The 26,986-nt window shown below is 41.5% G+C and overlaps 1 protein-coding gene across 4 annotated transcripts in view; it reads right to left on the bottom strand.

Moving 5' to 3' along the window:
* Positions 1-1,566: 1,566 nt before the first annotated feature.
* Positions 1,567-26,986, bottom strand: part of Dlgap5l1 (DLG associated protein 5 like 1) — a 43,763-nt gene continuing 18,343 nt past the window's right edge. For 2 of the 4 annotated variants that reach the window (XM_087551479.1, XM_087551478.1), the window contains 5 exons: positions 8,830-9,055; positions 7,936-8,092; positions 6,652-6,783; positions 5,827-6,002; positions 1,567-2,161 (listed from right to left, as the gene is read on the bottom strand). In XM_087551479.1, coding sequence (XP_087407605.1) covers positions 2,076-2,161; positions 5,827-6,002; positions 6,652-6,783; positions 7,936-8,092; positions 8,830-9,055 — 777 coding nt within the window. In that variant the 3' untranslated portion in view covers positions 1,567-2,075. The remainder of the gene's footprint in view (positions 2,162-5,826; positions 6,003-6,651; positions 6,784-7,935; positions 8,093-8,829; positions 9,056-26,986) is intronic. The other 2 variants (XM_087551481.1, XM_087551480.1) reach the window with 1 other exon arrangement.

Here is a 26,986-nt window from a genome sequence, read left to right as displayed (position 1 = left end):
CCAAAAAGAAAGGAGTTCCCAGAAAAAAGACTAAGGCGAATGCAGGAGGGATTGGAGATAAGAAAAGACATGAAGTAGGGGTTGCCAGAACTACTTCGTGCAAGACTTGGGGACCAGGTGGAGCTCACACTCCCCTAAGGCAGCTGAAGAGGTTTAAGCAGGAACAGGGTAGCACTGCAAAGAGTACAAGACCAGACGACTGGGATTTTCTAGATCAGTTTCTCCAAGGAACCTCAGAACCCTACTGTGTAGAAGCCAGCATTTGCCTTAGAAAACCCTGCTCTACAAGTGTGGGGGAAATTCTGCCCTGGATCCTTAGCAGAAAAAGAAGAGGGGAGGGGAGAGGAGGTGGAGAGAGATGGAAAGGAAAATGGAAAAGGAGGGAGGGGGAAGAGGGAAGCTGAGGAGAGGGAGGAGGGAGTAGAAGGTTAGAGGAGGAGAGGGTGGGAAAGAGAGGCAGGAGGGAGGGGACAGAAAGGACTGAACCCAAAGCCTCACACATGCAAGGCATGTACTCAACCACAGAGCAGCATGGCCTTCCCCTGGGGTGTGAGGGCCTTTCTCAGCACCTCATGTACCACACCATGGTGAGGACAAGGGCAGCACTAGTCTTAGGGAAGGGTGCAGAAGGAAAACAGGACGGAAAGTGCAAAAGGCCACTTGGTCCTTACTCCTTGTTGAGGCTCCTTATGATGAGAAGGAGCCTTCCTCTCTGTGACCCACATGCAGAGTCCCCTGTGTCTTTGGTCAGGCAGGACAAAACCTTCCACCTGCTTGTTTTCCTAAAGTGAGAGGCTCTCTGCACTGCTCATGTCAGGGCTCAGTCAAGTTAATATGGAATTTGCATAAGCACTTGGCAAGAAATAACTAACATCTTCATACTATTCCCAAGGCACCATTTTCTACCCTGTATCCTGACCTCAGAAGAACAAGAGGCAGGGGTTGTAGGGAGAGAAAAGGGGGTTTTATGGGATGAAACCAGAAAGGGGCATAATATTTGAAATATAGACAAAATATCCACTAAAAATTGCAAAAAAGAAATAATTCAAAACTGAGAGACCTCTGCCCAAAATAAGCTATATAAGTTCATATACATCAAAATGAACTCACCAAAAATAACATTATCAAGAATAACAACAAACAAACCAACAACAAAAATAGTAAAAATATTCATTCCTCTAAAATTGGTGGAATTCATTAAATGTGCAGTCATAGCTGATGCTATATTTCAAGGACTCCACAGGCATAAAACTCTGTGTGTCCTGATCTCTTTTTATATTCACATACTGAATGTTTTTATTTCCTCTAATGTATTAGAGAAATACGTCCGTGTTTCTCCTTTCTTTGTCATTATAAAGGAAGCTAAATTTGTGAGCACAAGGACACAGCAAGGATATTTTTCATCATAAAGGTGGGATCTATCTACATCAGGAGCACAGTTTCCTGTGCAGCTCTGGATGGCTGTGAACTGATGATGAAGCCTACTCCGCATGAGACTTGCAGAAAACCACTGTTGCCTTATGCTTGTGCTGTTACAGGAGGAAGAACCACACGTGACTCAGGATGGTCTTGTGAGTGAAGGGTTAGAGGTCACAGTTTTATTTATAGGCAAACATTAATTTATTCAGGAATATTTTAAACTGTGGAGTCAATGAGTTCAATGTATATAGCCTTAGGAATGTAACATATTAATTAAAAAAACTAAAGTTAACAAATAAATAACAAATTTTCAAATGTGAACAAATAAAACCAAATGTATAAAACAACCTCAAACTAAAAACCAAATACAACAAGTAAATTAGTCAGCATTGAATTGCTGAACATTTTTCAACATATAACTCCAGCCAGTTGCTGGCCTTGCAAACATAGCAGAACGGCAGGTAAGATGGTAAAAATTTCTTCAAAATGAATGTAGACATGACTCATTCGGGGTGGTTGGTTGTTGATGGACAAGTCCTCAAAAGGTTAAACGTGAGGCATGTTCCATGCCACATCTCAAGGTCTTTCAAATTCAGCCCCAGATTGCTATGGTTACGAGGACTGAGATGCAGGAGGTGTTGTCAATCTTTGCACCCTCAGTGATCCTGGTGGACAGTTCTGTCTCTAAGAGCTGTAGTCCTGGTCTGGGCCCTGGGCAAGCTTCTGCTGCACTGTTTCAGACCTAGGGGTGGAAAAGGCCTGGTGAGGACATGCCATGCCACTGTGTATCCCATACACAGCAGCACAATTCAGCAGGACAATCCAGGATGATTTTTCTCTGATGTCATTCTCTGATGCCCAAGAGAGAAGGGAAAGAGATCCCACAGGCCTGCATATTTTCTCAGCTTTTAAAAATGCTAAAAATTGAACAGTGGACAGCAGACAATTCCAATCGTCCATATATATTATATTTTAATATCATGTACCAATGTCTCAATGTCAGTTGAGGAGAGATGTGAACAACCTAGAAAACAATAGGAAGGCCTTGGAAGCCTGGCCATCACTGAAATGAAGGCTATTATTATTCCTCCAGTGCAGGAATATGCCTGGGGTCCACTTGACAACCTCAATATCTGCAAAGACCCAGAAAAACAATATCTCAAGAAGTACATGCACACTGAAGTGATATTATATTTGGCAAGAATATGCTGCAAGGAAATCTTGCCAAGAGTAGGCATTGAACTCTAAAGGAGATGCTCATGCAGAAAATAAACTATACCACTCCTTTGTTTATGGGTATCATAAAACTTTTTGTGGGGAGACTTAAAGGCACAGGGTCAGATAATACTAGAGAGCTCAGACTGGAGGGATCAGTACACAATAGCCAGAATCTCTATGGATCACATGCACATTATACAAGAATAATATTCTGGCTGCTCCTAGCTGACAGATGCTGAGAACTATGGAGAAAGTCACACACCCAACAGACAGTTTATAAGGACAGGGAATCTACTTGGGTCCTCCCATCCACTGCTTTTAAATCTTCTCAGTGACACCGAAATGATGCTGCATCTTCCCAGCCAAGGCCTTTTGCTCAATGACCATTTTTTCTGATTCAGGGGGTCCTGCAGACTTTCCTCCATTCTTTCCTCATCCTGGTCATTAGAAGATTATATTGTCCATAGAGGCAGCATGTATACAGACACAGACAGACAGACACCAGGACATACACACTTTTGAGCTAACCCAAATATATTTGTTCACACATACAAGCAGAGTATTTTGCAGAATGTGGTTAGTTTCCCAGTTAATGGTGATATAAGAGATCACCCAGTCTATAATGTGGCATAAGAAAAAAAAAACCTGGAATGGGTTAAGTACACAGTGAGCATAGCCTAAAGACAGCTCAGCCAATAAAGTGCATTACCGTGAAAATCAGAAATTAGAAATGTGACATCCAGGCCTGTTAGCCAAGCCTGCTTAGCAAGTTCACCAGGCTGTGCACAGGAGGCTGATTTCAGGCAACAGAGCACTGGGTGGGGGCAGGTGAGCCTCTTCTGTCCTCTGCTCACTGTTTCCCAGTGCATGCAAGTGAGCTGCATTTTTCAATATGAGGTCCCTTTACCATACGCTACCTGACAGGGGAGCCAAAACTACCAGCACAAACAGCTAGGAAATCTCCATAACCACAATCCAAGGTAAAACTTGTAATGGGATGCTATCAGATATAATTCCAGTAAGATAAGGCTGACTAATTCAAAGCCAAATGCTGGCAGGTATAATCAAACTCAGCCACAGTCCATGGAAGGGCTGGACAGCATTGTACCTTTTCACTTTCTGACTGATGGACATCTGGATAATTTTGCTTCATGGCTGCTCTGAGGTGAACCACTACAACACTAATGTGCCACAGTTTCTCTGCTGACACCTACTTCTTCTTCTGGAATCGCTGTGTCAAAAAGTTGAACTTTCAGAAGAGTTGTACATGGCTTCTCACAGGGCTACCCATTTGACACCTCCAGCAATGTCTGAGGGTCATCACTTTTCTAAACCCTCCTTACAGGTGATTTTCACTCAGATCAAATGATTTTTAATAACAGTAGTTAAGAGTGCCACCGACCCAACACAGGATGAGTGCTTTGGACTATTTTGAGCCTAAGGATCTGTCTGAGGCAAACACCTCAGCATAACTCCTGGACATCTTCTGCTTGCACATTCAACTCTAAGCAAATTACGGTTTCAAATAACAAATACCAGGCCAAACTCCAAAGCCAAGGTATATTCAAACAAGTTTAGGACAATCTGGAAAGAAATCGGTGGCAGGTTAATGATTAACATAACCCGGATGTTGAGAAGATACAACAAGCCCAGTGACCTTCCAGTGTTACTATACACCGAGAGCAAAGGAGGCAGAAGAGCCCTGAGACAGCAGTTTCCACACTCAGGTACATGGATTTCACACAGCAGCCTCTCCTCACATCCCTGTACCCCATTCCCGAGTTTTACTCCAAGTAATGTCAATGTCGATGAATAGTTTTCCCAGTATAAATATTTTCAATAGTGATCAAGACCCCATTAAGAACAGTTTAAAATTTAATTGGAAAAATTGTGTTTTCTCTTCTCTCTCTCTCTCTCTCTCTCTCTCTCTCTCTCTCTCTCTCTTTCTCTGAGTATATGTGTATATATATATATATGTGTGTGTGTGTGTGTGTGTTTGTGGTTTCTATTTATGTACATATAGACTTACACAATATATATAAATATATGTATATGTGTCTGTGTTCAGAAACCTGAGGAGTTCACACACACACACACATGCACAAAAACACACACACATGCACAAACACACACATATACACACACTTCTATATATAAGCACCCATAGCACAAACACTTAAAACAAACAACCCCAATGTACAATATGCACCATAGCCATAAACATGCTCACACATATCTCTGCATACAGGAACACACAAAAAACCCCCACACATACACCCACACACACACAGAGTCAAAGAGAGATGGAGAGGGGGAAAGAGAGATAGAGGGGGAGAGGAAGAGACAGAGAGAGAGAGAGAGAGAGAGAGAGAGAGAGAGAGAGAGAGAGAGAGACCAGAAATCATAATTGAGAAGCAGAAAAGAATGAGGAGGCCATCATGCTGGAAGAACAGTTGCTGAATACAGATTAGGCAAAGGAAATGGTTCAAGTGAGAGCTTAGACACTGCTATCCATCCCTTATACAGTAAACCTGTATAGGGTATGCACTTCTTGGGCACACTAGGATGAGAGAGTTGGAGAAAATTTCCTTCCAATCCTCACATATCTCACACAAACCCTCACCCTGAGAAAAGCCTTTCTTACATCCCTGTTCATCCAGTCAGCTCCAGGACATAAGCCTCAGGAGAGAACACTAAACCAGTGACATAAAACAGGACTGACAAACTGCTTCTCAAGATCTGTCCCTATAAACTACGATTTGGACAGTCAGAGGGACCATTCTCAATGTACAGGGAAAAGGAGAGAAAGTACACAAGCCCCATCATAATTGACAATGAGAGCCATTCTTTTGGCAATTGAACTGAACTCTAATCAGTTCTGTGCACTACAAAGATGGATATCCACATGGCATCCCTCTAGCATAATGGCCTGTAAGTGTGCAATGTGTGATCCACAGATCCCCCTTAAAGAAATGCATTTTCTAGTTGAGCAGGAGGATTTGGTTGTCAATCCTCCAGTTCCTTGCATGAAGCCAACATCACAGAAAGTTTTGTAAAAAGTCAAAGAATTGAACAACTGGATGAGTCCTAGGAGAGTGTCTGGATAAGGTGGAGAATGGTTAAGTTGGTTTGACTTGGTTTACAGTTAGATATCAGGACAACCTGCCCTTGATGCTTCATTCATCCTACCTGTTCTGCTTGTTACACGGATTTTCATACTGGCTTCCCCACAGAACCTTGTTGTTTCCTTAATGGACTCTTCCAGTGCAATCTGATCCCACAGAAGCTCCCTGTTCTCATTCCGTGCTCTCTGGGCATTGTTCTTCAGTTCAAAAAACTCAGTTATGAGGGGGCAGAAGCTGCGGCTGAGACACAAAGAAAAAAATGGTGAATCCCAGCCAGGCTCCAACTTCCTCCCACGTCTCCAAGTCCCTTACTCCTTCTAGGGTCCTGATCCGAAGAGAGCCCCAGATTATACTCCAAGTCCACAGTAGCCATGGAGCATAACCTAGAGACAGGTCAAATGGAGAAAAGAGCAACATTCCAGAAGACTCAGGTCACTTCTCAAAACCTGACACCATTGAGTCAAGTTTTTCCCAGAGGAGGTCTTAATCCCTATGTGTGCTTATATGTCCATTTTATTAGAATGTCACCTGGAGGCCAGTCTTTCTACATGTCGTGTGTGTGTGTGTGTGTGTGTGTGTGTGTGTGTGTGTGTGTGTTTCCTGTCAGAGCCCCAGGGCATCAAGATTGATTGATAACTCCATCACTGTGCACACGTTTTCTATGTACAGGGTCTCTATCTGGGAAGGACAATGATTGAAGAATCTCACAGCCTCTTTCCATTTGGTCAAACTATCTACAAGAGGTAAAAATCCTAGAGCCTTCCTTAGAGACAGGCTTCCTGGTCTGCTTCAAACACTATAAAGCCTGATCCTCACTTTACTTCACAGATAAGATGGGCTGACACATGCTGTGCCTAGTGCTGGGGTCACAACCTTGTAAGTTACTCACCAGTACCAGTCATTTTCCAGTGTAAGGTGTTTGCATTTGATCAAAGCTCTATTGATCTGCCCCCTCATATTCTGCATGTCAGTCATCACGTCCTGGTGCTGCATCATGAGCATCTCGGACTCAAAGTTGTTCCTGTGGTAGGGCATGGTCCAAGGATAAAATAACATAAATGAAGGATTCAAGAATTACATGAATTCAGACTGAATCCTGAACTACGACAGCCTAGGACATGCCACACCCCTGCTCCTTGTACAGGGTCCACTTGGTATTTATTAAGTTTATTATTATGAACACGAGGACAGCAGTGCCAGCAAACAAAAGGAGGGAGCTGATTTGCTTGAGCTCCCTGAGGGGGTTTAAAGGAATAGACTAGCTTGCCAAGAATATTCGAGGACCCCGTGCCACGATCCAGGCTCCAACTTAAATCCATGAAGACTATTCTCCTGTTCTTAGGTAACAATTCTCAATCATAGAATCTATTGCTACATGAAAGCCCAAAGGAACATGAGCAGTATTTACAGGGAAAAGAATTTATACCACATACCGGGAGATACCCATGTGCATACAAGCTCAGCAGAGGTGAGATGTTGTACTGCTCAAAGGGAGGCTCTCAGCCGCATCATTATCATGCCATGGAAATTGACACAGGATAATTCTCAGGCCAAATCAGAACATAGAATACCCAGATCTTCAGTGATACACACAAACGCACTCACACATGCATACACACACACAAACTCACACAAAACTCTCTCTCTCTCTCTCTCTCTCTCTCTCTCTCTCTCTCTCTCTCTCATACAATTAGAATGCCAAATAAATACAAGGATGTGGCATTTTCTAAAAATACAATGAATAAAATCAGAGAAAACCCATGATACCCTGATGTCAGTCCAGTCACACACTGTGTGGCCGCAAGTGGGGTTAGGCCCCTCCAGCTCTTCACAGGACCTATTGAACCCAAAGCACCTCCACGTCAATTACAACAATGACTGGTCAGAATCAGAGCACCTAGAAATTCCCACAAGCCAACACCTGTCCAGGCTTCTTAAAACACACAATGAGAGCTCACACACTACTACCCTCATTCCCACACTGTGATTCAGGCCACAGGCTATGATTTACTTTTGTAGGAATTAAAATAGCCTGTGCCACCATCTCATTCCCATCTGAACTTCACGTTCTGATGCAATCAGGAGAGTGATTTTGACTATGTGGACACCCTGGAGTTGTGGCCTACTGTGATGTGAGGAAATGTGGATTTAAAAGAACTTGCATTGTGACTACCTGTCATTTAAATTCTTTCCAGGGTAATCTGCCAGGATACTCCGGAGTTCATCTCTCTCCTTTTGCATCTTGTGGAGAGCAATTTTGAGGTTCTCCAAACGCTTAATTCTCTCCTCCTCAACGGGGTTTGTGGAGGGTTGAGATGATGCCCTCTGATCTGTAGGTAGATAAACACAAGGAAACAGACACATATGTGGACACAGTGTCAGGAAAAACTATGCTTAGTCTAAAACAGAAGTCTGAGGATGAACAGTTGTACAGATACAGTGAATCCCTGACAGAGCAAGAAAGCTATCTTTAAGCTGAATTCAGCCAGGTCCCTGTTCCCCACCATCATAGCCATATGATGACATATGCCATCATAGATAGAGACCACACCTCCTAAAGCCATTCGTCTGGCACTGAAATTCTAAAGCTGGCCTGAACATGAAGAATTGGAGGACCTACTTAGCTAATGTCTGATGTGAGGCAGGTAAGTCCTTGAGTCCAAACTGCTTAACATCGTGAATCCCTTATCATGTGAGTTCAAAGTAACTGACTACCTGATATATGACCAAGAGAGTATCCCTCTTGGCATCAATTACCCACGTAATCTACAGGACACTGCTGAGAATGAAGTGCTTCAACAGCCTATCCTCAGAGAGACACATTGTTATTCTTACAGAGGCTCATCCTGGTATTCTTTGACACTCCCCATGACATTAAAGTGGTCCAAGGAAAGCCCCTTGACATATATCAATTCTTGGTTCTCTGTCAAACTAATGATCAGAAATTGTTGAGTCTGGGTCAGCCATTTAGGAAGACTGAGGCTCCAAATCATACGTCCTAGTCCTGGAAGGACCAGCTCAAGCCAACCTCCTCCAGGAAGCTCCCCTTGCCCTGCCCAGTACTCACTGAGTCTTCTCAAGGACCTTTCCATTCGTCTTGTTCTCCAACGTGATAGAAGGCTGGCCTCCCTCTGCCTTGGTCTGGAGGCATGTGTACGATCATCCCTCCGAAAGAGACTGAGGATCCTGGAGAACATGCCTGCTTCTGAACCCATTAGTCTTTGAAGGGATAGCACACTGGCAGTTGGTGTCACCACAACACTGGTGACATCACTGAAGATTCTAGTGTTCTCCTGGATACGAGAGAATTTCCAGGGAAGACCCTAACGGTGATGTCACTGGGAAATGCCGTAGCTTCCTTGCTAACTCCCTCTACCCTGACTGACCAGTGTCTGCAGTGCCTTTTCCAGAGACTCACTTTTGAGTCAGGGAACACCCATTCGCACACTCTCCTTCCAGAGCTTCAGAGTTCTCACTGCTCCATTACCACTCAGTTCTGAGGACAGGGAGCGTTGGTTAAGGCCTCGATATGGATAGAACATCTTTGTTAACACCCAAAGATCTAAAGACCTTGGATGAGGGAGATTCTTCTCCCTGAAATGTATAAACCCAAGGTCCATGCATGTGCCATATAGTGAAATTCCCACCGTTTTTACTGTTTCCTGGAGCCCAATATTTTTCCTACTCCCTTAAAAATATGCAAGTTGGAGGATAATGTTTCATGGAGTCTGCATCGAGAGGGGGCTTGGTTTCAATATATTCACTGATGCTTTTACCTGAAATCTCTGTCTTGCAATCCCATTGTGTGCAATGAAAACTCCCTTGTCCTGGCAACATAGGTGCTCAGGTATAGGGCACACATCAAATTGTAAAGTTTCTGTCCATTCTTAAAAGTTAAAATCCCCAGAAGTGATGGAACCGAGACCCAAGCGAGAGCCATGGGGGAGCTGTATGCAGAGGAGCTGCTGGCCAAGGAAGAGCAGGAGGAAGCAGAGAAGCTGTAGCACATCATGGTGCACAAGGAGCTAGAACTGGATTCAACCTGGGCAACCTGCTGGCTTCTGACAGCCACCCCTCGATGGTGCTGTGCCAGGCCAGGGCCTCGCTGGAGGCCAAGCTGCGTGCACTGGCATGGGAAAACCAGTTGTCATTTTGTTTGTAGCTGGTGGCTTTTGTTTAATTGGCTTGGGTTTTAGATTTTAGCAAATGCTGGGCTGGAATTCGCTATGGAGTCAAGCAAGGCTGCCTGGACTCACTCAGGCCAAGTGCTGACATTATAAATGGGCAGCCACACCCAACAGGTACCATGTTTCTTTCTGTCCTAGATGTTGTTCCCTGTTTCATTTGTCTTTTTTATCTTAATAAACTTTTCTTCCCCTAAGGAAAAAAAGTTAAAGTCCTGCATCCTTACAAACTCTCAAACAACCAGAAAATTAAAGTAGATATCATGAGCACATTCAACAGGGACTGTCGTTTGCTGCTCTGTGGTCTCATCAACTATGACTTCTCCATTATCTTCCTTCCTGAATTCCCAGGTCCAGGCCTGAGTGAGTTTGGGGTTGGACCATGAACTTCTAGTCATAATGTAGCTAAGACTAACAGGGATAGAGGGGGGGGGAAAAAGCTTCAGATCTAGTGAAACCTCGATTGTCATGTGTTCTTAAGTGCCTGAGGGAGTCCCGTAGACACTGTCATCTGGGGATTCTGCCTTCTTGACAAGGGTCTGCAGAAGCCATGGTAAAATGCTGCCTCACCACACAGGTGTACGAGTGGGAGAAGCCTGTAAATCCTTTCCAAATCGATTTCATTAACTTAGGATACTTGAGCGGGTGGTAACACAATGACAAGGCTCAAAATGGCAACTGGGGGGATGTGGGGGAAGTCAGAAGACCAGTGGATCTCTGGGATAGTTCAATGAATAGCCCTTATGGAGAACTAGAGGGCCTGGATAATGGAAAAGAATTGGTTATTGATTTTGGCCAACTGCTTACCTGTGAGCCTGAGAAACAATGAAGGAGGTACGTCAAACCTAAAATTATATGGATGAATCCAGCCATGTATGTGGTACAATAAACACAGGGTAACTAGGAGGCCTATACACCTTTTCTTGGACACTACTCAGAGTTTTGTAAACTGTAACATCGTTTTCTTTATTTTCACAGGACCAGAACTCTGAATCTGCATGCACCATTAATTTGCCATGCATACATTTATCATTACCTTCAATTATCCAGTTTTGAGTATGAATGTTCAGCTATTATTTGAGACAATCTTGAGAGAATGGAAAAATGCTTGAAACAGTACCTGGAGGAACTTGTAGCTGTTTTTTGAGCATTTTCAGTTTGATGAAGAAAACATCTTCCCATCCAGAAAAGGCTTCATTAAAAACAATCATGTATTCTTAAGCTCCCCTCTCTGGCAGATATCAGCGAAGAGTTTCCCAGTCTTGTCTGCAGCCTAGGCCTCGCATATCTGCCCACTTCTGAACGAATTATCACTGTTTAAGATTTACATTACTCCAAACCTGACACATTGCTTACATATACAGGGCCAGCCTATCAAGTCTACTTACACCATATTTAAGTATTGTGGACCCCAGACAGGGAGCCTGGTTAAGGTTTGTTATCAGAGCCCTGCCAATATTTTCGGGCACACCAATCCTTCCTGTGGTGTCCACCACCGACCTTTGGGCTCAAGTTCTCCTTTTGTCCTTTGTACATTCTCAGCTTTCCCACGGTTACACCATGGAGTCTGAGGCAGCAGTGGGTCACAGGATGTGAGCAGAATGTCAGTACATCCCACTGTTCTTTGGGCCAGTTTGGGGCAGACAAGTCAGTGCCATGTTAACCTCTGGCCTCTATACAGACATAAATTTGTTATGCTAAACCCTGAAAACAAAGAAATGCTGGAGGAATACAAATATTCACCAGGAAACCTAAGAGTTCTCTTTTATTTTGATGTCCTTCTGGAAGCTGTGAGGACAACTCTTTCCCTTTAGATCACACCATGTGCATGGGCAGTAACCAAAGGATAGTGACTTTGCTCACATGCAATGACAGGTATTCATTTTCACCATGTATTCTGGCTCTAAGTCTTGGGTCCATATCATTTCATTTGCAGTAACTCACCAGAGCCCATTTGTACCTGGTTCCATGTTTAGTTAGGTCATTACCATCCATGTAGAGCATTGCATCCGAACCTTTCTTAGGATGTAGGGTGTCCAATAAGTCTAGACAGATTATTTAAACCATGTTGCTTTCATCATACAATCATTGATGAGCATGTTTGGGTCAACACCACGTTAGAGCGTAGCAGCATCGATAGCCGTGGGTTTTCACTCCATACTCCAGGATGGTTCAGGAGTAGAACCAGCTACAGTATCCAACATGCAATAAAATTTGTTTCTTTTGTTCCTTTGAGGAGAGCCTCAACTGCATGGTGTTATATGAGTTTCAGCTTCTGACACAGAGTTAACTTCTCTAATAGGGGTAGCAACCACAGCTCTTAGACAAGTGGGCCAGCCTGATGCTGCAGGGTTCATTCATTGGAAAGGCACATTACACAGCGATTGCACGTCACTACAGTGAGTGGTTACACAGGTTTTGCATTTTGTAGTAAAATTTCTGTCATGATCTTATGGATGAAAATATTTGGACACGTCAGTCCTGGGACGGGATCCAAGTATCTGTCTTTAAAGCTTCCAAAATGTTTTGTACACTCTCCTTTCGCATTAGAGACTTCGTGAATTGATTTAACTTTATACATGGTGTCTGTCTGTGATTTCATTTTTTCCAGATTTCCCAGTACTGTTGAGTATAAGCTTTTCTATTGAGACATGATTTTTTTTGACATTCCTCATTTTCTGTTGTTTTTTACCCTTCCCCTTGCTGATTTTGTTTGGATACAATCGCTGTGCCTTTTAGTTTGTTAGTCTAAAGGTTTCTCTATCTTATTGAGTTCTTCAAAGCACCAGTTCTTGGTTTTGTTGACTCTTTGTATCTTTCTTTGTGTTTCTATTCCAATGAATTCAGCATTGTGTTTGATTATTTCCTCCCTTCTACTCTTACCTGTGTTTGCTACTTTTTGTCCAGGAGCTTTAAGATATGCAGTTCGTTTGCCAGGATGGAATCACTCCAATTACTGTATGAACACTCAGTGAGGATCCCTCTTTCCCTGTACATCATAGCATACATACATGCAGTAACAAATGCATAGGGATTTTCCTGGTCTATGATGATACACTTTCCTTTTCACAATCTGGCCATCTGAGTCTGAGTCATTAAGTTCTTCTCTGTGGGAACCAAGACCTGCATATAAGTTTTGAGGACGGGCTGGGGATTTAGCTCAGTGGTAGAGCGCTTACCTAGGAAGCGCAAGGCCCTGGGTTCGGTCCCCAGCTCCGAAAAAAAGAACCAAAAAAAAAAAAATAAGTTTTGAGGACAAATCATTTCACTTATAATAACTGCTGGAGCCCATATGTATGTGGTTCTACATTAATGATGAAGCTCCCATCTAAGAAATAAGTTGACTCAAATTTTTGATCCGTTGAGAGAATGCACATTAGGTATAGAAAGATGCCTGGGACTATGGTTGTTATCGCATACAATCATTGATGAAGTCATAAGGAGGCCAGACAGGAACAAGATTGATGTCAGTGGGTTTCTCAAACTGGACTCCAGGATGGTTCAGGAGAAGCAGCTGCTACGTTTCACACATGCATTAAACAGCCAGAGCTCCCCTGTCTCTATGAAGAAAGACACAACTCTATGGGGGATGTGTGTTTAAGATCCTAAACCAGACTCAACTTATCTGCTTCTTTCACTAATAGTGGCAGTCACCTTAGCTCTGAGACACATGGGCCAGCTTGGTGTTATAGGTTCCAGGAGTTTGGACATGCGTAATCCAGGGCCATTCCCTGGCCCTGAGTTTGGTTTAAACACTCTTTGCAGTGCCTTTACTTTCATGAACAAACAGATCAAATTGTTTAGAAGCATCTGGAAGTTCTAGGTCTATATGAAAATTCACCTCTGTTGAAAGAGCTAAGCACATTTGTTCATATCATTCCTCGTTAGGGGATAAAGTCACTCATTTCTGTTGGTGTAGAGAGGTTTTGCTCTATCTGTAAGCCCTAGTATCCGGGGTATGCAATACCCAAACCCATGGGATCAGATAAACCTTCCTCTCAGTATGGTATCTACAGGATGTCAGGATTAGTTTGCTGTGCACCTATGCTTCCACTAAGTTGGTATCTAATATAGGGATGCTCTTATCAACAAAGCTGGACTTTCTCAGCTCACACTATGTAGCACATGGCCTGTACCTCATCCACAAGTTTTTTTCCAGGCCCCTTTAGAGTATGGTTCAGGATGAAAGATAGGAGGACATCATGTACATAGTGAAAGAGTTGGGTCATGAGAAACTTCTGAAAAGAGGGGAGGAGGTCAGCACTTCCTGTCTCATCAAACAGGGCTAGAGAACTTTAAATCCTTGGGAAAATCTGTTCTAAGTAAATTATTCACTTTAACCACCCTCTGATTCTGTCATTCAAAAGGTAATTTTATCAGCTTTGCTTAAAAGTAGCCTGAAGAAGTTCTGTCTGGATGTTGTGTAGTGCAGAGCCACATGGGTTTTGCTTACTCAGAATCCTGTGATGTTTTGATGAGGCCATCCTCTGGGGAAAACATGTTATGTTTGGAGAAAGTATAATAGGACTCATGGACAGTGATGGATGCTTGCATAGCTAGATTTGAAAAGCTTCCGTGGTCTCCAGTCTTTGCCTTCACTGATCTTCACTTTTTGAGAGGAAAGAGAGAGCACTTCTGATGTCTCAGATGATTCTGTTGCAAGGCACAAACCTAAACTAACAGAAGCAATGTACAGCAAACCAACAGCAAACACCAAATTAAATGGAGAGAAACTTGCAGCAATCCCACTAACCTCAGGGAAACACAAGGCGATCTCCACTGTTTTCCTATTTACAAGACAGAACATTCAAAGTTCAAGTTGGAGCAATTAGAAAACCACAGGAGGTCAAGTGGATACCAGACAGGAAGAAGTTAAGTTTTCACTCTTTGCAGATGATATGATAGTATACATAAGCAGCCAACATATCCTACCACAGTACTCCTTGCTTGATAAAAAACTTCATCAAGTTGACTATACATAAAATTAACTCAAACTGAACAGTGGCCTTTCCTTCACAAAGGAAATGGCAGAGAAAGACATTAAAGAAACAACATCCTTCACACTACTTGCAAACATTATAAAATATCTTGGCATAACTCAAACCAAGCAAGTAAAAAACCATATGACCAGAAATCAAAGTCTCTGAGGAAAGAAATCAAAGAAGACATCAGAAGATGGGAGGATTCCCCATGTTCATGGATCAGTAGAAGGAACATAGTCAGAAAAGATCATCCAACAAAAGCAAACTACAGATTAACAAATGTCCATCAAAATTGCAACTCAATTCTTCACAGCAAAACGAGAATGGCCAAAGCACTTCTCAACAATATAAGAACTTCTGTAGCAGTGACCATTCCTGACCTCAAGATTCACTACAGAGAAATAGAGAAAAACAACTTCATGGATTTTGTAACATAGACAGGTAAATAAGTGGAAGAGAATTGAAGGCCCTTTAATAAACCCACACACCTATGATCACTTGAACTTTGACAAAGATTCCAAAATGATTCAGTGGAAAACAGAAAGCATTTTAAGAAATGATGCTGTCCCAGACCCGGTGAGAGAGAGACCCAACCGCCTGGTCAGGTGGGCACTCCTGAGGCTGCAGAGCGGAAGAGACCACCAACACTGCTCACCCCTGCCCACATCCCTGGCCCAAGAGGAAACTGTATAAGGCCTCTGGGCTCCCGTGGGGGAGGGCCCAGGAGCGGCAGGACACCTGCCTGAGACACCGCCGGAACCTGAAAGAAACAGACCGGATAAACAGTTCTCTGCACCCAAATCCCGTGGGAGGGAGAGCTAAACCTTCAGAGAGGCAGACAAGCCTGGGAAACCAGAAGAGACTGCTCCCTGCACACACATCTCGGACGCCAGAGGAAAAAGCCAAAGACCATCTGGAACCCTGGTGCACTGAAGCTCCCGGAAGGGGCGGCACAGGTCTTCCTGGTTGCTGCCGCTGCAGAGAGCCCCTGGGCAGCACCCCACGAGCAAACCTGAGCCTCGGGACCACAGGTAAGACCAAATTTTCTGCTGCAAGAAAGCTGCCTGGTGAACTCAAGACACAGGCCCACAGGAACAGCTGAAGACCTGTAGAGAGGAAAAACTACACGCCCGAAAGCAGAACACACTGTCCCTATAACTGACTGAAAGAGAGGAAAACAGGTCTACAGCACTCCTGACACACAGGCTTATAGGACAGTCTAGCCACTGTCAGATATAGCAGAACAAAGTAACACTAGAGATAATCTGATGGTGAGAGGCAAGCGCAGGAACCCAAGCAACAGAAACCAAGACTACATGCCATCATCGGAGCCCAATTCTCCCACCAAAAAAAACATGGAATATCCAAACACACCAGAAAAGCAAGATCTAGTTTCAAAATCATATTTGATCATGATGCTGGAGGACTTCAAGAAAGACATGAACACACTTAGGAAAACATTAATAAACAAGTAGAAGCCTACAGAGAGGAATCGCAAAAATCCCTGAAAGAATTCCAGGAAAACACAATCAAACAGTTGAAGGAATTAAAAATGGAAATAGAAGCAATCAAGAAAGAACACATGGAAACAACCCTGGATATAGAAAACCAAAAGAAGAGACAAGGAGCTGTAGATACAAGCTTCACCAACAGAATACAAGAGATGGAAGAGAGAATCTCAGAAGCAGAAGATTCCATAGAAATCATTGACTCAACTGTCAAAGATAATGTAAAGCGGAAAAAGCTACTGGTCCAAAACATACAGGAAATCCAGGACTCAATGAGAAGATCAAACCTAAGGATAATAGGTATAGAAGAGAGTGAAGACTCCCAGCTCAAAGGACCAGTAAATATCTTCAACAAAATCATAGAAGAAAACTTCCCTAATCTAAAAAAAGAGATACCCATAGGCATACAAGAAGCCTACAGAACTCCAAATAGATTGGACCAGAAAAGAAACACCTCCCATCACATAATAGTCAAAACACCAAACGCACAAAATAAAGAAAGAATATTAAAAGCAGTAAGGGAAAAAGGTCAAGTAACATATAAAGGCAGACCTATCAGAATCACACCAGACTTCTCGCCAGAAACTATGAAGGCCAGAAGATCCTGGACTGATGTCATACAGACCCTAAGAGAACACAAATGCCAGCCCAGGTTACTGTATCCAGCAAAACTCTCAATTAACATTGATGGAGAAACCAAGATATTCCATGACAAAACCAAATTTACACAATATCTTTCTACAAATCCAGCACTACAAAGGATAATAAATGGTAAAGCCCAACATAAGGAGGCAAGCTATACCCTAGAAGAAGCAAGAAACTAATCGTCTTGGCAACAAAACAAAGAGAATGAAAGCACACAAAAATAACCTCACATCCAAATATGAATATAAAGGGAAACAATAATCACTATTCCTTAATATCTCTCAATATCAATGGCCTCAACTCCCCAATAAAAAGACATAGATTAACAAACTGGATACGCAACGAGGACCCTGCATTCTGCTGCCTACAGGAAACACACCTCAGAGACAAAGACAGACACTACCTGAGAGTGAAAGGCTGGAAAACAACTTTCCAAGCAAATGGTCAGAAGAAGCAAGCTGGAGTAGCCATTCTAATATCAAATAAAATCAATTTCCAACTAAAAGTCGTCAAAAAAGATAAGGAAGGACACTTCATATTCATCAAAGGAAAAATCCACCAAGATGAACTCTCAATCCTAAATATCTATGCCCCAAATACAAGGGCACCTACATACGTAAAAGAAACCTTACTAAAGCTCAAAACACACATTGCACCTCACACAATAATAGTGGGAGATTTCAACACCCCACTCTCATCAATGGACAGATCATGGAAACAGAAATTAAACAGAGACGTAGACAGACTAAGAGAAGTCATGAACCAAATGGACTTAACAGATATTTATAGAACATTCTATCCTAAAGCAAAAGGATATACCTTCTTCTCAGCTCCTCATGGTACTTTCTCCAAAATTGACCATATAATTGGTCAAAAAACGGGCCTCAACAGGTACAGAAAAATAGAAATAATCCCATGCGTGCTATTGGACCACCACGGCCTAAAGCTGGTCTTCAATAAAAATAAGGGAAGAACGCCCACATATACGTGGAAGTTGAATAATGCTCTACTCAACGATAACCTGGTCAAGGAAGAAATAAAGAAAGAAATTAAAGACTTCTTAGAATTTAATGAAAATGAAGGTACAACATACCCAAACTTATGGGACACAATGAAAGCTGTGCTAAGAGGAAAACTCATAGCGCTGAGTACCTGCAGAAAGAAACAGGAAAGAGCATATGTCAGCAGCTTGACAGCACACCTAAAAGCTCTAGAACAAAAAGAAGCAAATACACCCAGGAGGAGTAGAAGGCAGGAAATAATCAAACTCAGAGCTGAAATCAGCCAGGTAGAAACAAAAAGAACCATAGAAAGAACCAACAGAACCAAAAGTTGGTTCTTTGAGAAAATCAACAAGATAGATAAACCCTTAGCCAGACTAACGAGAGGACACAGAGAGTGTGTCCAAATTAACAAAATCAGAAATGAAAAGGGAGACATAACTACAGATTCAGAGGAAATTCAAAAAATCATCAGATCTTACTATAAAAGCCTATATTCAACAAAACTTGAAAATCTGCAGGAAATGGACAACTTCCTAGACAGATACCAGGTACCGAAGTTAAATCAGGAACAGATAAACCAATTAAACAACCCCATAACTCCTAAGGAAATAGGAGCAGTCATTAAAGGTCTCCCAACCAAAAAGAGCCCAGGTAGAGACAGGTTTAGTGCAGAATTCTATCAGACCTTCATAGAAGACCTCATACCAATATTATCCAAACTATTCCACAAAATTGAAACAGATGGAGCATTACCGAATTCCTTCTATGAAGCCACAATTACTCTTATACCTAAACCACACAAAGACCCAACAAAGAAAGAGAACTTCAGACCAATTTCCCTTATGAATATCGATGCAAAACTACTCAATAAAATTCTGGCAAACCGAATCCAAGAGCACATCAAAACAATAATCCACCATGATCAAGTAAGCTTCATCCCAGGCATGCAGGGATGGTTTAATATACGGAAAACCATCAACGTGATCCATTATATAAACAAACTGAAAGAACAAAACCACATGATCATTTCATTAGATGCTGAGAAAGCATTTGACAAAATTCAACACCCCTTCATGATAAAAGTCCTGGAAAGAATAGGAATTCAAGGCCCATACCTAAACATAGTAAAAGCCATATACAGCAAACCAGTTGCTAACATTAAACTAAATGGAGAGAAACTTGAAGCAATCCCACTAAAATCAGGGACTAGACAAGGCTGCCCACTCTCTCCCTACTTATTCAATATAGTTCTTGAAGTTCTAGCCAGAGCAATCAGACAACAAAAGGAGATCAAAGGGATACAGATCGGAAAAGAAGAGGTCAAAATATCACTATTTGCAGATGACATGATAGTATATTTAAGTGATCCCAAAAGTTCCACCAGAGAACTACTAAAGCTGATAAACAACTTCAGCAAAGTGGCTGGGTATAAAATTAACTCAAATAAATCAGTTGCCTTCCTCTATACAAAAGAGAAACAAGCCGAGAAAGAAATTAGGGAAACGACACCCTTCATAATAGACCCAAATTATATAAAGTACCTCGGTGTGACTTTAACCAAGCAAGTAAAAGATCTGTACAATAAGAACTTCAAGACACTGAGGAAAGAAATTGAAGAAGACCTCAGAAGATGGAAAGATCTCCCATGCTCATGGATTGGCAGGATTAATATAGTAAAAATGGCCATTTTACCAAAAGCAATCTACAGATTCAATGCAATCCCCATCAAAATACCAATCCAATTCTTCAAAGAGTTAGACAGAACAATTTGTAAATTCATCTGGAATAACAAAAAACCCAGGATAGCTAAAGCTATCCTCAACAATAAAAGGACTTCAAGGGGGAATCACTATCCCTGAACTCAAGCAGTATTACAGAGCAATAGCGATAAAAACTGCATGGTATTGGTACAGAGACAGACAGATAGACCAATGGAATAGAATTGAAGACCCAGAAATGAACCCACACACCTATGGTCACTTGATTTTTGACAAAGGAGCCAAAACCATCCAATGGAAAAAAGATAGCATTTTCAGCAAATGGTGCTGGTTCAACTGGAGGGCAACATGTAGAAGAATGCAGATCGATCCATGCTTATCACCCTGTACAAAGCTTAAGTCCAAGTGGATCAAGGACCTCCACATCAAACCAGACACACTCAAACTAATAGAAGAAAAACTAGGGAAGCATCTGGAACACATGGGCACTGGAAAAAATTTCCTGAACAAAACACCAATGGCTTATGCTCTAAGATCAAGAATCGACAAATGGGATCTCATAAAACTGCAAAGCTTCTGTAAGGCAAAGGACACTGTGGTTAGGACAAAACGGCAACCAACAGAATGGGAAAAGATCTTTACCAATCCTACAACAGATAGAGGCCTTATATCCAAAATATACAAAGAACTCAAGAAGTTAGACTGCAGGGAAACAAATAACCCTATTAAAAAATGGGGTTCAGAGCTAAACAAAGAATTCACAGCTGAGGAATGCCGAATGGCTGAGAAACACCTAAAGAAATGTTCAACATCTTTAGTCATAAGGGAAATGCAAATCAAAACAACCCTGAGATTTCACCTCACACCAGTGCGATTGGCTAAGATCAAAAACTCAGGTGACAGCAGATGCTGGCAAGGATGTGGAGAAAGAGGAACACTCCTCCATTGTTGGTGGGATTGCAGACTGGTAAAACCATTCTGGAAATCAGTCTGGAGGTTCCTCAGAAAATTGGACATTGAACTGCCTGAGGATCCAGCTATACCTCTCTTGGGCATATACCCAAAAGATGCCTCAACATATAAAAGAGACACGTGCTCCACTATGTTCATCGCAGCCTTATTTATAATAGCCAGAAAATGGAAAGAACCCAGATGCCCTTCAACAGAGGAATGGATACAGAAAATGTGGTACATCTACACAATGGAATATTACTCAGCTATCAAAAACAACGAGTTTATGAAATTCGTAGCCAAATGGTTGGAACTGGAAAATATCATCCTGAGTGAGCTAACCCAATCACAGAATGACATACATGGTATGCACTCATTGATAAGTGGCTATTAGCCCAAATGCTTGAATTACCCTTGATCCCTAGAACAAACGAAACTCAAGACGGATGATCAAAATGTGAATGCTTCACTCCTTCTTTAAATGAGGAAAAAGAATACCCTTGGCAGGGAAGGGAGAGGCAAAGATTAAAACAGAGACTGAAGGAACACCCATTCAGAGCCTGCCCCACATTTGGCCCATACATATACAGCCACCCTATTAGACAAGATGGATGAAGCAAAGAAGTGCAGACCGACAGGAGCCAGATGTAGATCGCTCCTGAGAGACACAGCCAGAATACAGCAAATACAGAGGCGAATGCCAGCAGCAAACCACTGAACTGAGAATAGGTCCCCTATTGAAGGAATCAGAGAAAGAACTGGAAGAGCTTGAAGGGGCTCGAGACCCCAAAAGTACAACAATGCCAAGCAACCAGAGCTTCCAGGGACTAAGCCACTACCTAAAGACTATACATGGACTGACCCTGGACTCTGACCCCATAGGTAGCAATGAATATCCTAGTAAGAGCACCAGTGGAAGAGGAAGCCCTGGGTCCTGCTAAGACTGAACCCCCAGTGAACTAGACTATGGGGGGAGGGCGGCAATGGGGGGAGGGTTGGGAGGGGAACACTCATAAGGAAGGGGAGGGGGGAGGGGGATGTTTGCCCGGAAACCGGGAAAGGGAATAACACTCGAAATGTATATAAGAAATACTCAAGTTAATAAAAAATAATAATAATAATAATAAAGAACAAAACTATAAAAAAAAAGAAATGATGCTACCCTAACTGATAGTCTGCATGTAGCAAATTGCAAATTTATCCAGTTCTACCTCTTTGTACAAAGTTCAAGTCCAAGTGGATCAAGGACATCCACATAAAACCAGATATGCAGAAACTAGTAGAAGGGAAAGTGTCAGTAAGTGCCTAGAACACATTTGCACAGGAGAAAATATGCAGAACAGAACACCAAAGGGTCAGGCTCTAAAATCAACAATCGATACATGAAGTCTCATAAAACTGAAAATTTTCATTAAGGCAAAGGACACTGTCAATGGGACAAAACAGCAACCTACAGATCGGGAAAAGAGTTTTACCAACCCTACATCTGAGAGAGTGCTAAAACTCAAAATATACACAGAACTCAAAAGTCACACTCCCAGACAACCAAATAACCCAACTTTCAAATTGGGGTAGAGAGCTAAACCAATAATTCTTAACTGAGGTATCTCAATGCCGGAAAAACACATAAAGAAATGTTCAACATCCTTAATTATCAGGAAAAAGCAAATCAAAACGAAATTGAGAATCGACATTACACCAATCAGAACGTCTAAGATAAAAATCTTAGGCAGTAGCAGATTGGCTAGGATGTTGAGGAAGAGGAACACTCCTCCATTGCAGTGGGATTACCAGCTGTATAGCCACTTTGGATATCAATGTGGAGGATCAGAGAAATTGCAAATAGCTTTACCTGAAGATCCAGCTATACCACACACTTCTTCGCATATACTCAAACATGATCCACATGTGACAAGGACATGTGTTTGAATATGTTCATAGCAGCCTTACTTATATTAGCTGTATGCTGGAAACAACCATGATAGACCTCAACTGAAGAATGAATACGGAAATGTACTATATTTACACACGGGACTACTACTCAGGTATTAGAAATGAGGACAGCAAGAACTCTATAGGCAAAGGGATGGAACTGAACAACTGTGAATTTACAGAGATCGAAACGGACATAAAATGGGATGTACTTAGTGACAAGTGTATGTAAGCCCCAAAGAACTGAATACCCACCATACAAATCATTGATCACATGGGGGTTAACAGTGTAGAAGGCCAAATTGTGGATCCATGAAACCCACTTAGAATAGGGAACAAAATAATCAGGGGAGACGGAGGGATGGATGGAACTAACTAGAGGCAGAGAAGGAAGGACAAAGGGCAGTAGCAAACATGGGGAGAGACAGGAGAGAAATCCAGAGGAAAAGGGGAATCAATAACAATAAGCATCAGTGGGGGGTGTGGAACTTGGGTGACCCCTGGAAAGTCCCAGATGCCAGGGAGGCAAGAGGATCCCACAAACCTACTGGATGATGTTAGCTGAAATACCTAGCAGCAGGGATAGAAACACAAGAGAATGCCTCTGTAGCTAGAGATGCCCTGCATTGGAGGGATGAAGCCACCCAGATATCTCAAAAATTTTAAACTATAATTGCCATGTCTGAAATAACGCAAAGACAAAAAAGGAGTAGAGGCTGAAGTAGAGGCCATCCAGAGACCACCCACCATGATAACCATTTCATCCAGACTCCAAATCCTGGCACCATTCCTGATGCCAAGATGTGCTTGCAGATGAGAGCCTGAAATGGCTGTCCTCAGAGGGGCTCTGCAAGCACCTGACTGAGACAGATGCAGACATTCAGAGCCAACCATTTGACTGGGCCTGATGACCACGAAAGAAGAATTAGGGGAGCGCCTGAAGTGGCTGAAGGGGATCGGAACCCAATATGAAGAACAGCAGTATCAATTGTGTTTACCCTTCAGAGGCTCAGGAACTTTATCACCAACTAAAGAGTATACATGGGCCAGTCCATGGCTTCTGCTCCATAGACAGCAGAGCATGCGGAGAAGACAACTGCCTCGTCTGCATCTCCGGAAAGGGAGGCAATTGGTCCTGTGGAAACTTGATATCCCAGAGAAGTGCTAGAGGGCTGAAGAGGAAGTGGGTATGTAGATGGGGGAGCCCCCTCTTAGAAAAAAAGGGGATCAGAATGATTTGGAGGATTCAAGAAGAAAGACCAGTTTGGAAGATGACATTTGCAATGTAAACAAATAAGTCGATTTTTACATATATTTATTATATATATATGTCTGTGTGTAAGTATATATAATGTTTATAATATAATATATTTATATTTCCAAGAAGAGGTTCACATATGTCTCCATAAGGACCAGATATTTTTTATCTGTTACATAGGTTTACTAAAATTAAACTCAATAACTTTTGTGACTTACTTTTATTGAAATTTCACATAGATGAAACCAATCAATATTTTATCTTCTGTTCTTGCACCTATAATAAATGTTTAGTTACCTTTATAAAAAATTTGAAAAAATAATTTGAATTTCTACTCCATTAGGCTTCCAATCAATACCTCAATTTTTCCTCAATTTTAGCTGTCCCTTTCCATATTTCCTCCATTGTCAACCTCTTCCCTGTCTCTTCACATTCAACATCCCTGTTCCTGACAGTGTCGCTTAGCAATCCATAAGTAAACTTGTACTTCCCAAAATGAGGACAGTCTGGCCCACTTCCCTAGTCTCTTACACTAAACTGATCTAACAGTTACACAGATTGAAGAATTAACATTCAGATTAAAGTGAATATGTATCCCCTTTGTCCTTTTTGATCTGGATCACCTCATCCAGGATGACTTTTACAAGATCCATTCATTGTCCTGAAAATTACAAGCTTCCCTTTTTCCTTTTGTAGTTATTAATCCACAATCCAGTCTGTAAATGCACCACGTTTTCTTTATGCATTCATCTGTTAAGGGACAACTTGAATATTTCCAAATTCTGAATGTTATAATAGAGCTTCACTGACCACGGTGGTGCAAGGGTCTCTGTACTAGGATGAATCAGCATTAGGATATGTGCCCTGGAGTTGTATCTTGAGGTACACCCATTCCCACCTTCCTGGAGAAACAGCACACCGATTTCCAAAGTTGCTAAAGAAGTTTGCATTGCCACCAGGAGACTCTCAATGTTCCCCTTGCTCCATAACCCAGTAAATGTGAGTTCTGTCATGTGTTATTAAACTAAGTTATTATGAACGGTGTGAAAATATATCTCAGAATAATTTTGATTTGAAATACTGTAAGGTCCAAGGATTATAGATATTTATTATGAGCTTCTAAGTCATTTGAGTTTCTTCAATTGTGAGTATTATATATATATATATATATATATATATATATATGTTGCCCATTTGAATTACATTTTTCCCTTATACATAGTGTTTATCTTTGCAAATATATTTTATATAAGTCCAATGTTGAATGTGTACATGGAAATAATATTTCCTCTTTCCATAAATGGCAATTTAAAATTATTAATGATGAATTAGATAATGCTCTCTCATTGAACTCACAGAATTGGCAGATATGTTATAATTAATTGAATTCATTAAAGTAACTTAATGAAATATCCCTATATAATAAAACATTCTCTATGTCCATAATATTGAGGAATATACTTTAGATGTTTTATTGAGAATTTCCACCAATGTATTTTGATGATAATTCTCCCATTTATTCCACCCACATCACTCTCTATTTCTTTGAATCCTATTTTTTATATCTTCTACATTAAATTACTGTTTAATAGCCCCATGATAAACCCTTACAAAAAATTGTTCAACCCTTGAACAGAAGACAGTAACTGTCCATAGTATGTCAGTTAGGAGTAGGGGCTCTCAGGCTTTTCACTGCACTCTTGACTGTTGACTGACTTGAAGCTCTGCAGGGAACCACAGCTGCTATGTGCCATGAGGGCAGCACTCCTCATATCCAGAAGATACTCTTTCCCTCTGATCCCCCCTCAATTTGGGAACCTATAGTCTCTTTGCCCCATCTTTTAGGTCGGCCTTTGAGCCTTGTGGAAGGGGTATAACATGTATATCCAACACATCATGGCTGAAATCAATAAAATGAGGACAAAATATAATGAATGAAATGAAGAGTTGGTTCTTGGAAAATATTAACAAGATTGTCATAACCTCTGGCCAAGTCAGGTAAAAGAAAGGCTGGAATTACTAAAATCGTGGAGAGGAAAGGAGTCATGGAGAAAACACGTCTTTTTATATTTACATTCCCAAGACTAGAATATTCTTTTAAGGTATTCATGATGTACTGGATGTACTTGATGTACCAATATTAAATCAGCTCAAGGTGCATAATTCAAACAGCGCCACAGTAACCAATGACATAGAGGTAGGTGTTTAAAGTCTCCCGCCTAAATGATCATAGGACCTCACGTGCTCAGTTTTACAATGGGATTAGACATTAAAAGAGCATTTAAAGTATCTTAGACTATTCCATAAGGTAGACAAAAGGATTGAATACATTAAAATTCTATGTTGAATCTGGTATTTTCCAACAAATGATAGAGAAAAAAGGAGAGAGAGGGAGACAGGGGTAGAAAGAGGCAAACCGGAGAGGGGAAAGAGAGAGAGAGAGAGAGAGAGAGAGAGAGAGAGAGAGAGAGAGAGAGAGAGAGGATTACAGACAAGTGACAGAGAGAGAGGAAGAGAGAGTATCACAGACTAATTTCCACCTATACACACATTCTCAAAAAAATCCTCGTAACAGATTCAAGACCACAATAAAAAGTAATGTTTGACCAGGTAAGCTTTCTTAAATCCAGACATACAAGGTTGATTTAACATAAATGTATGTTGAATACAAATACATAAAATGATTAAAGGCACAAAAGACACCATCATCTTTTTAGGTACAAAAAAAATGACCTGGAAAAAAATCCATCATTCATTCATGACAGAAGTCCTGGAGAAGCTATAGTCATAGAGGATATATTTCAACATAATAACGCAAGGTACAACACGCCCACTGCTACCTTCATGCTAAAGAGTGAAAAATTCAAATCAGTTACACTACAATCAGGAACAAGATAAGAATGTACATTGTTTCACACCTATAAAGTACAGTATTTGTATAATTAGCAAGAACAATATGACAACTGAGGAAGATCCAGGGAATAGAAATGAAAAATGGAGAAGTCAAAATATTCTCATTTGCAGATGTCGTGATTCTATTTT

Source organism: Rattus norvegicus, chromosome 5, assembly GCF_021556685.1.
Source record: "Rattus norvegicus strain SHRSP/BbbUtx chromosome 5, alternate assembly SHRSP_T2T, whole genome shotgun sequence".
Lineage (NCBI taxonomy): Eukaryota > Metazoa > Chordata > Mammalia > Rodentia > Muridae > Rattus > Rattus norvegicus.
The sequence above is the reverse complement of the archived record's forward strand: the minus strand, read 5'-3'. Positions and strand labels throughout refer to the sequence as shown.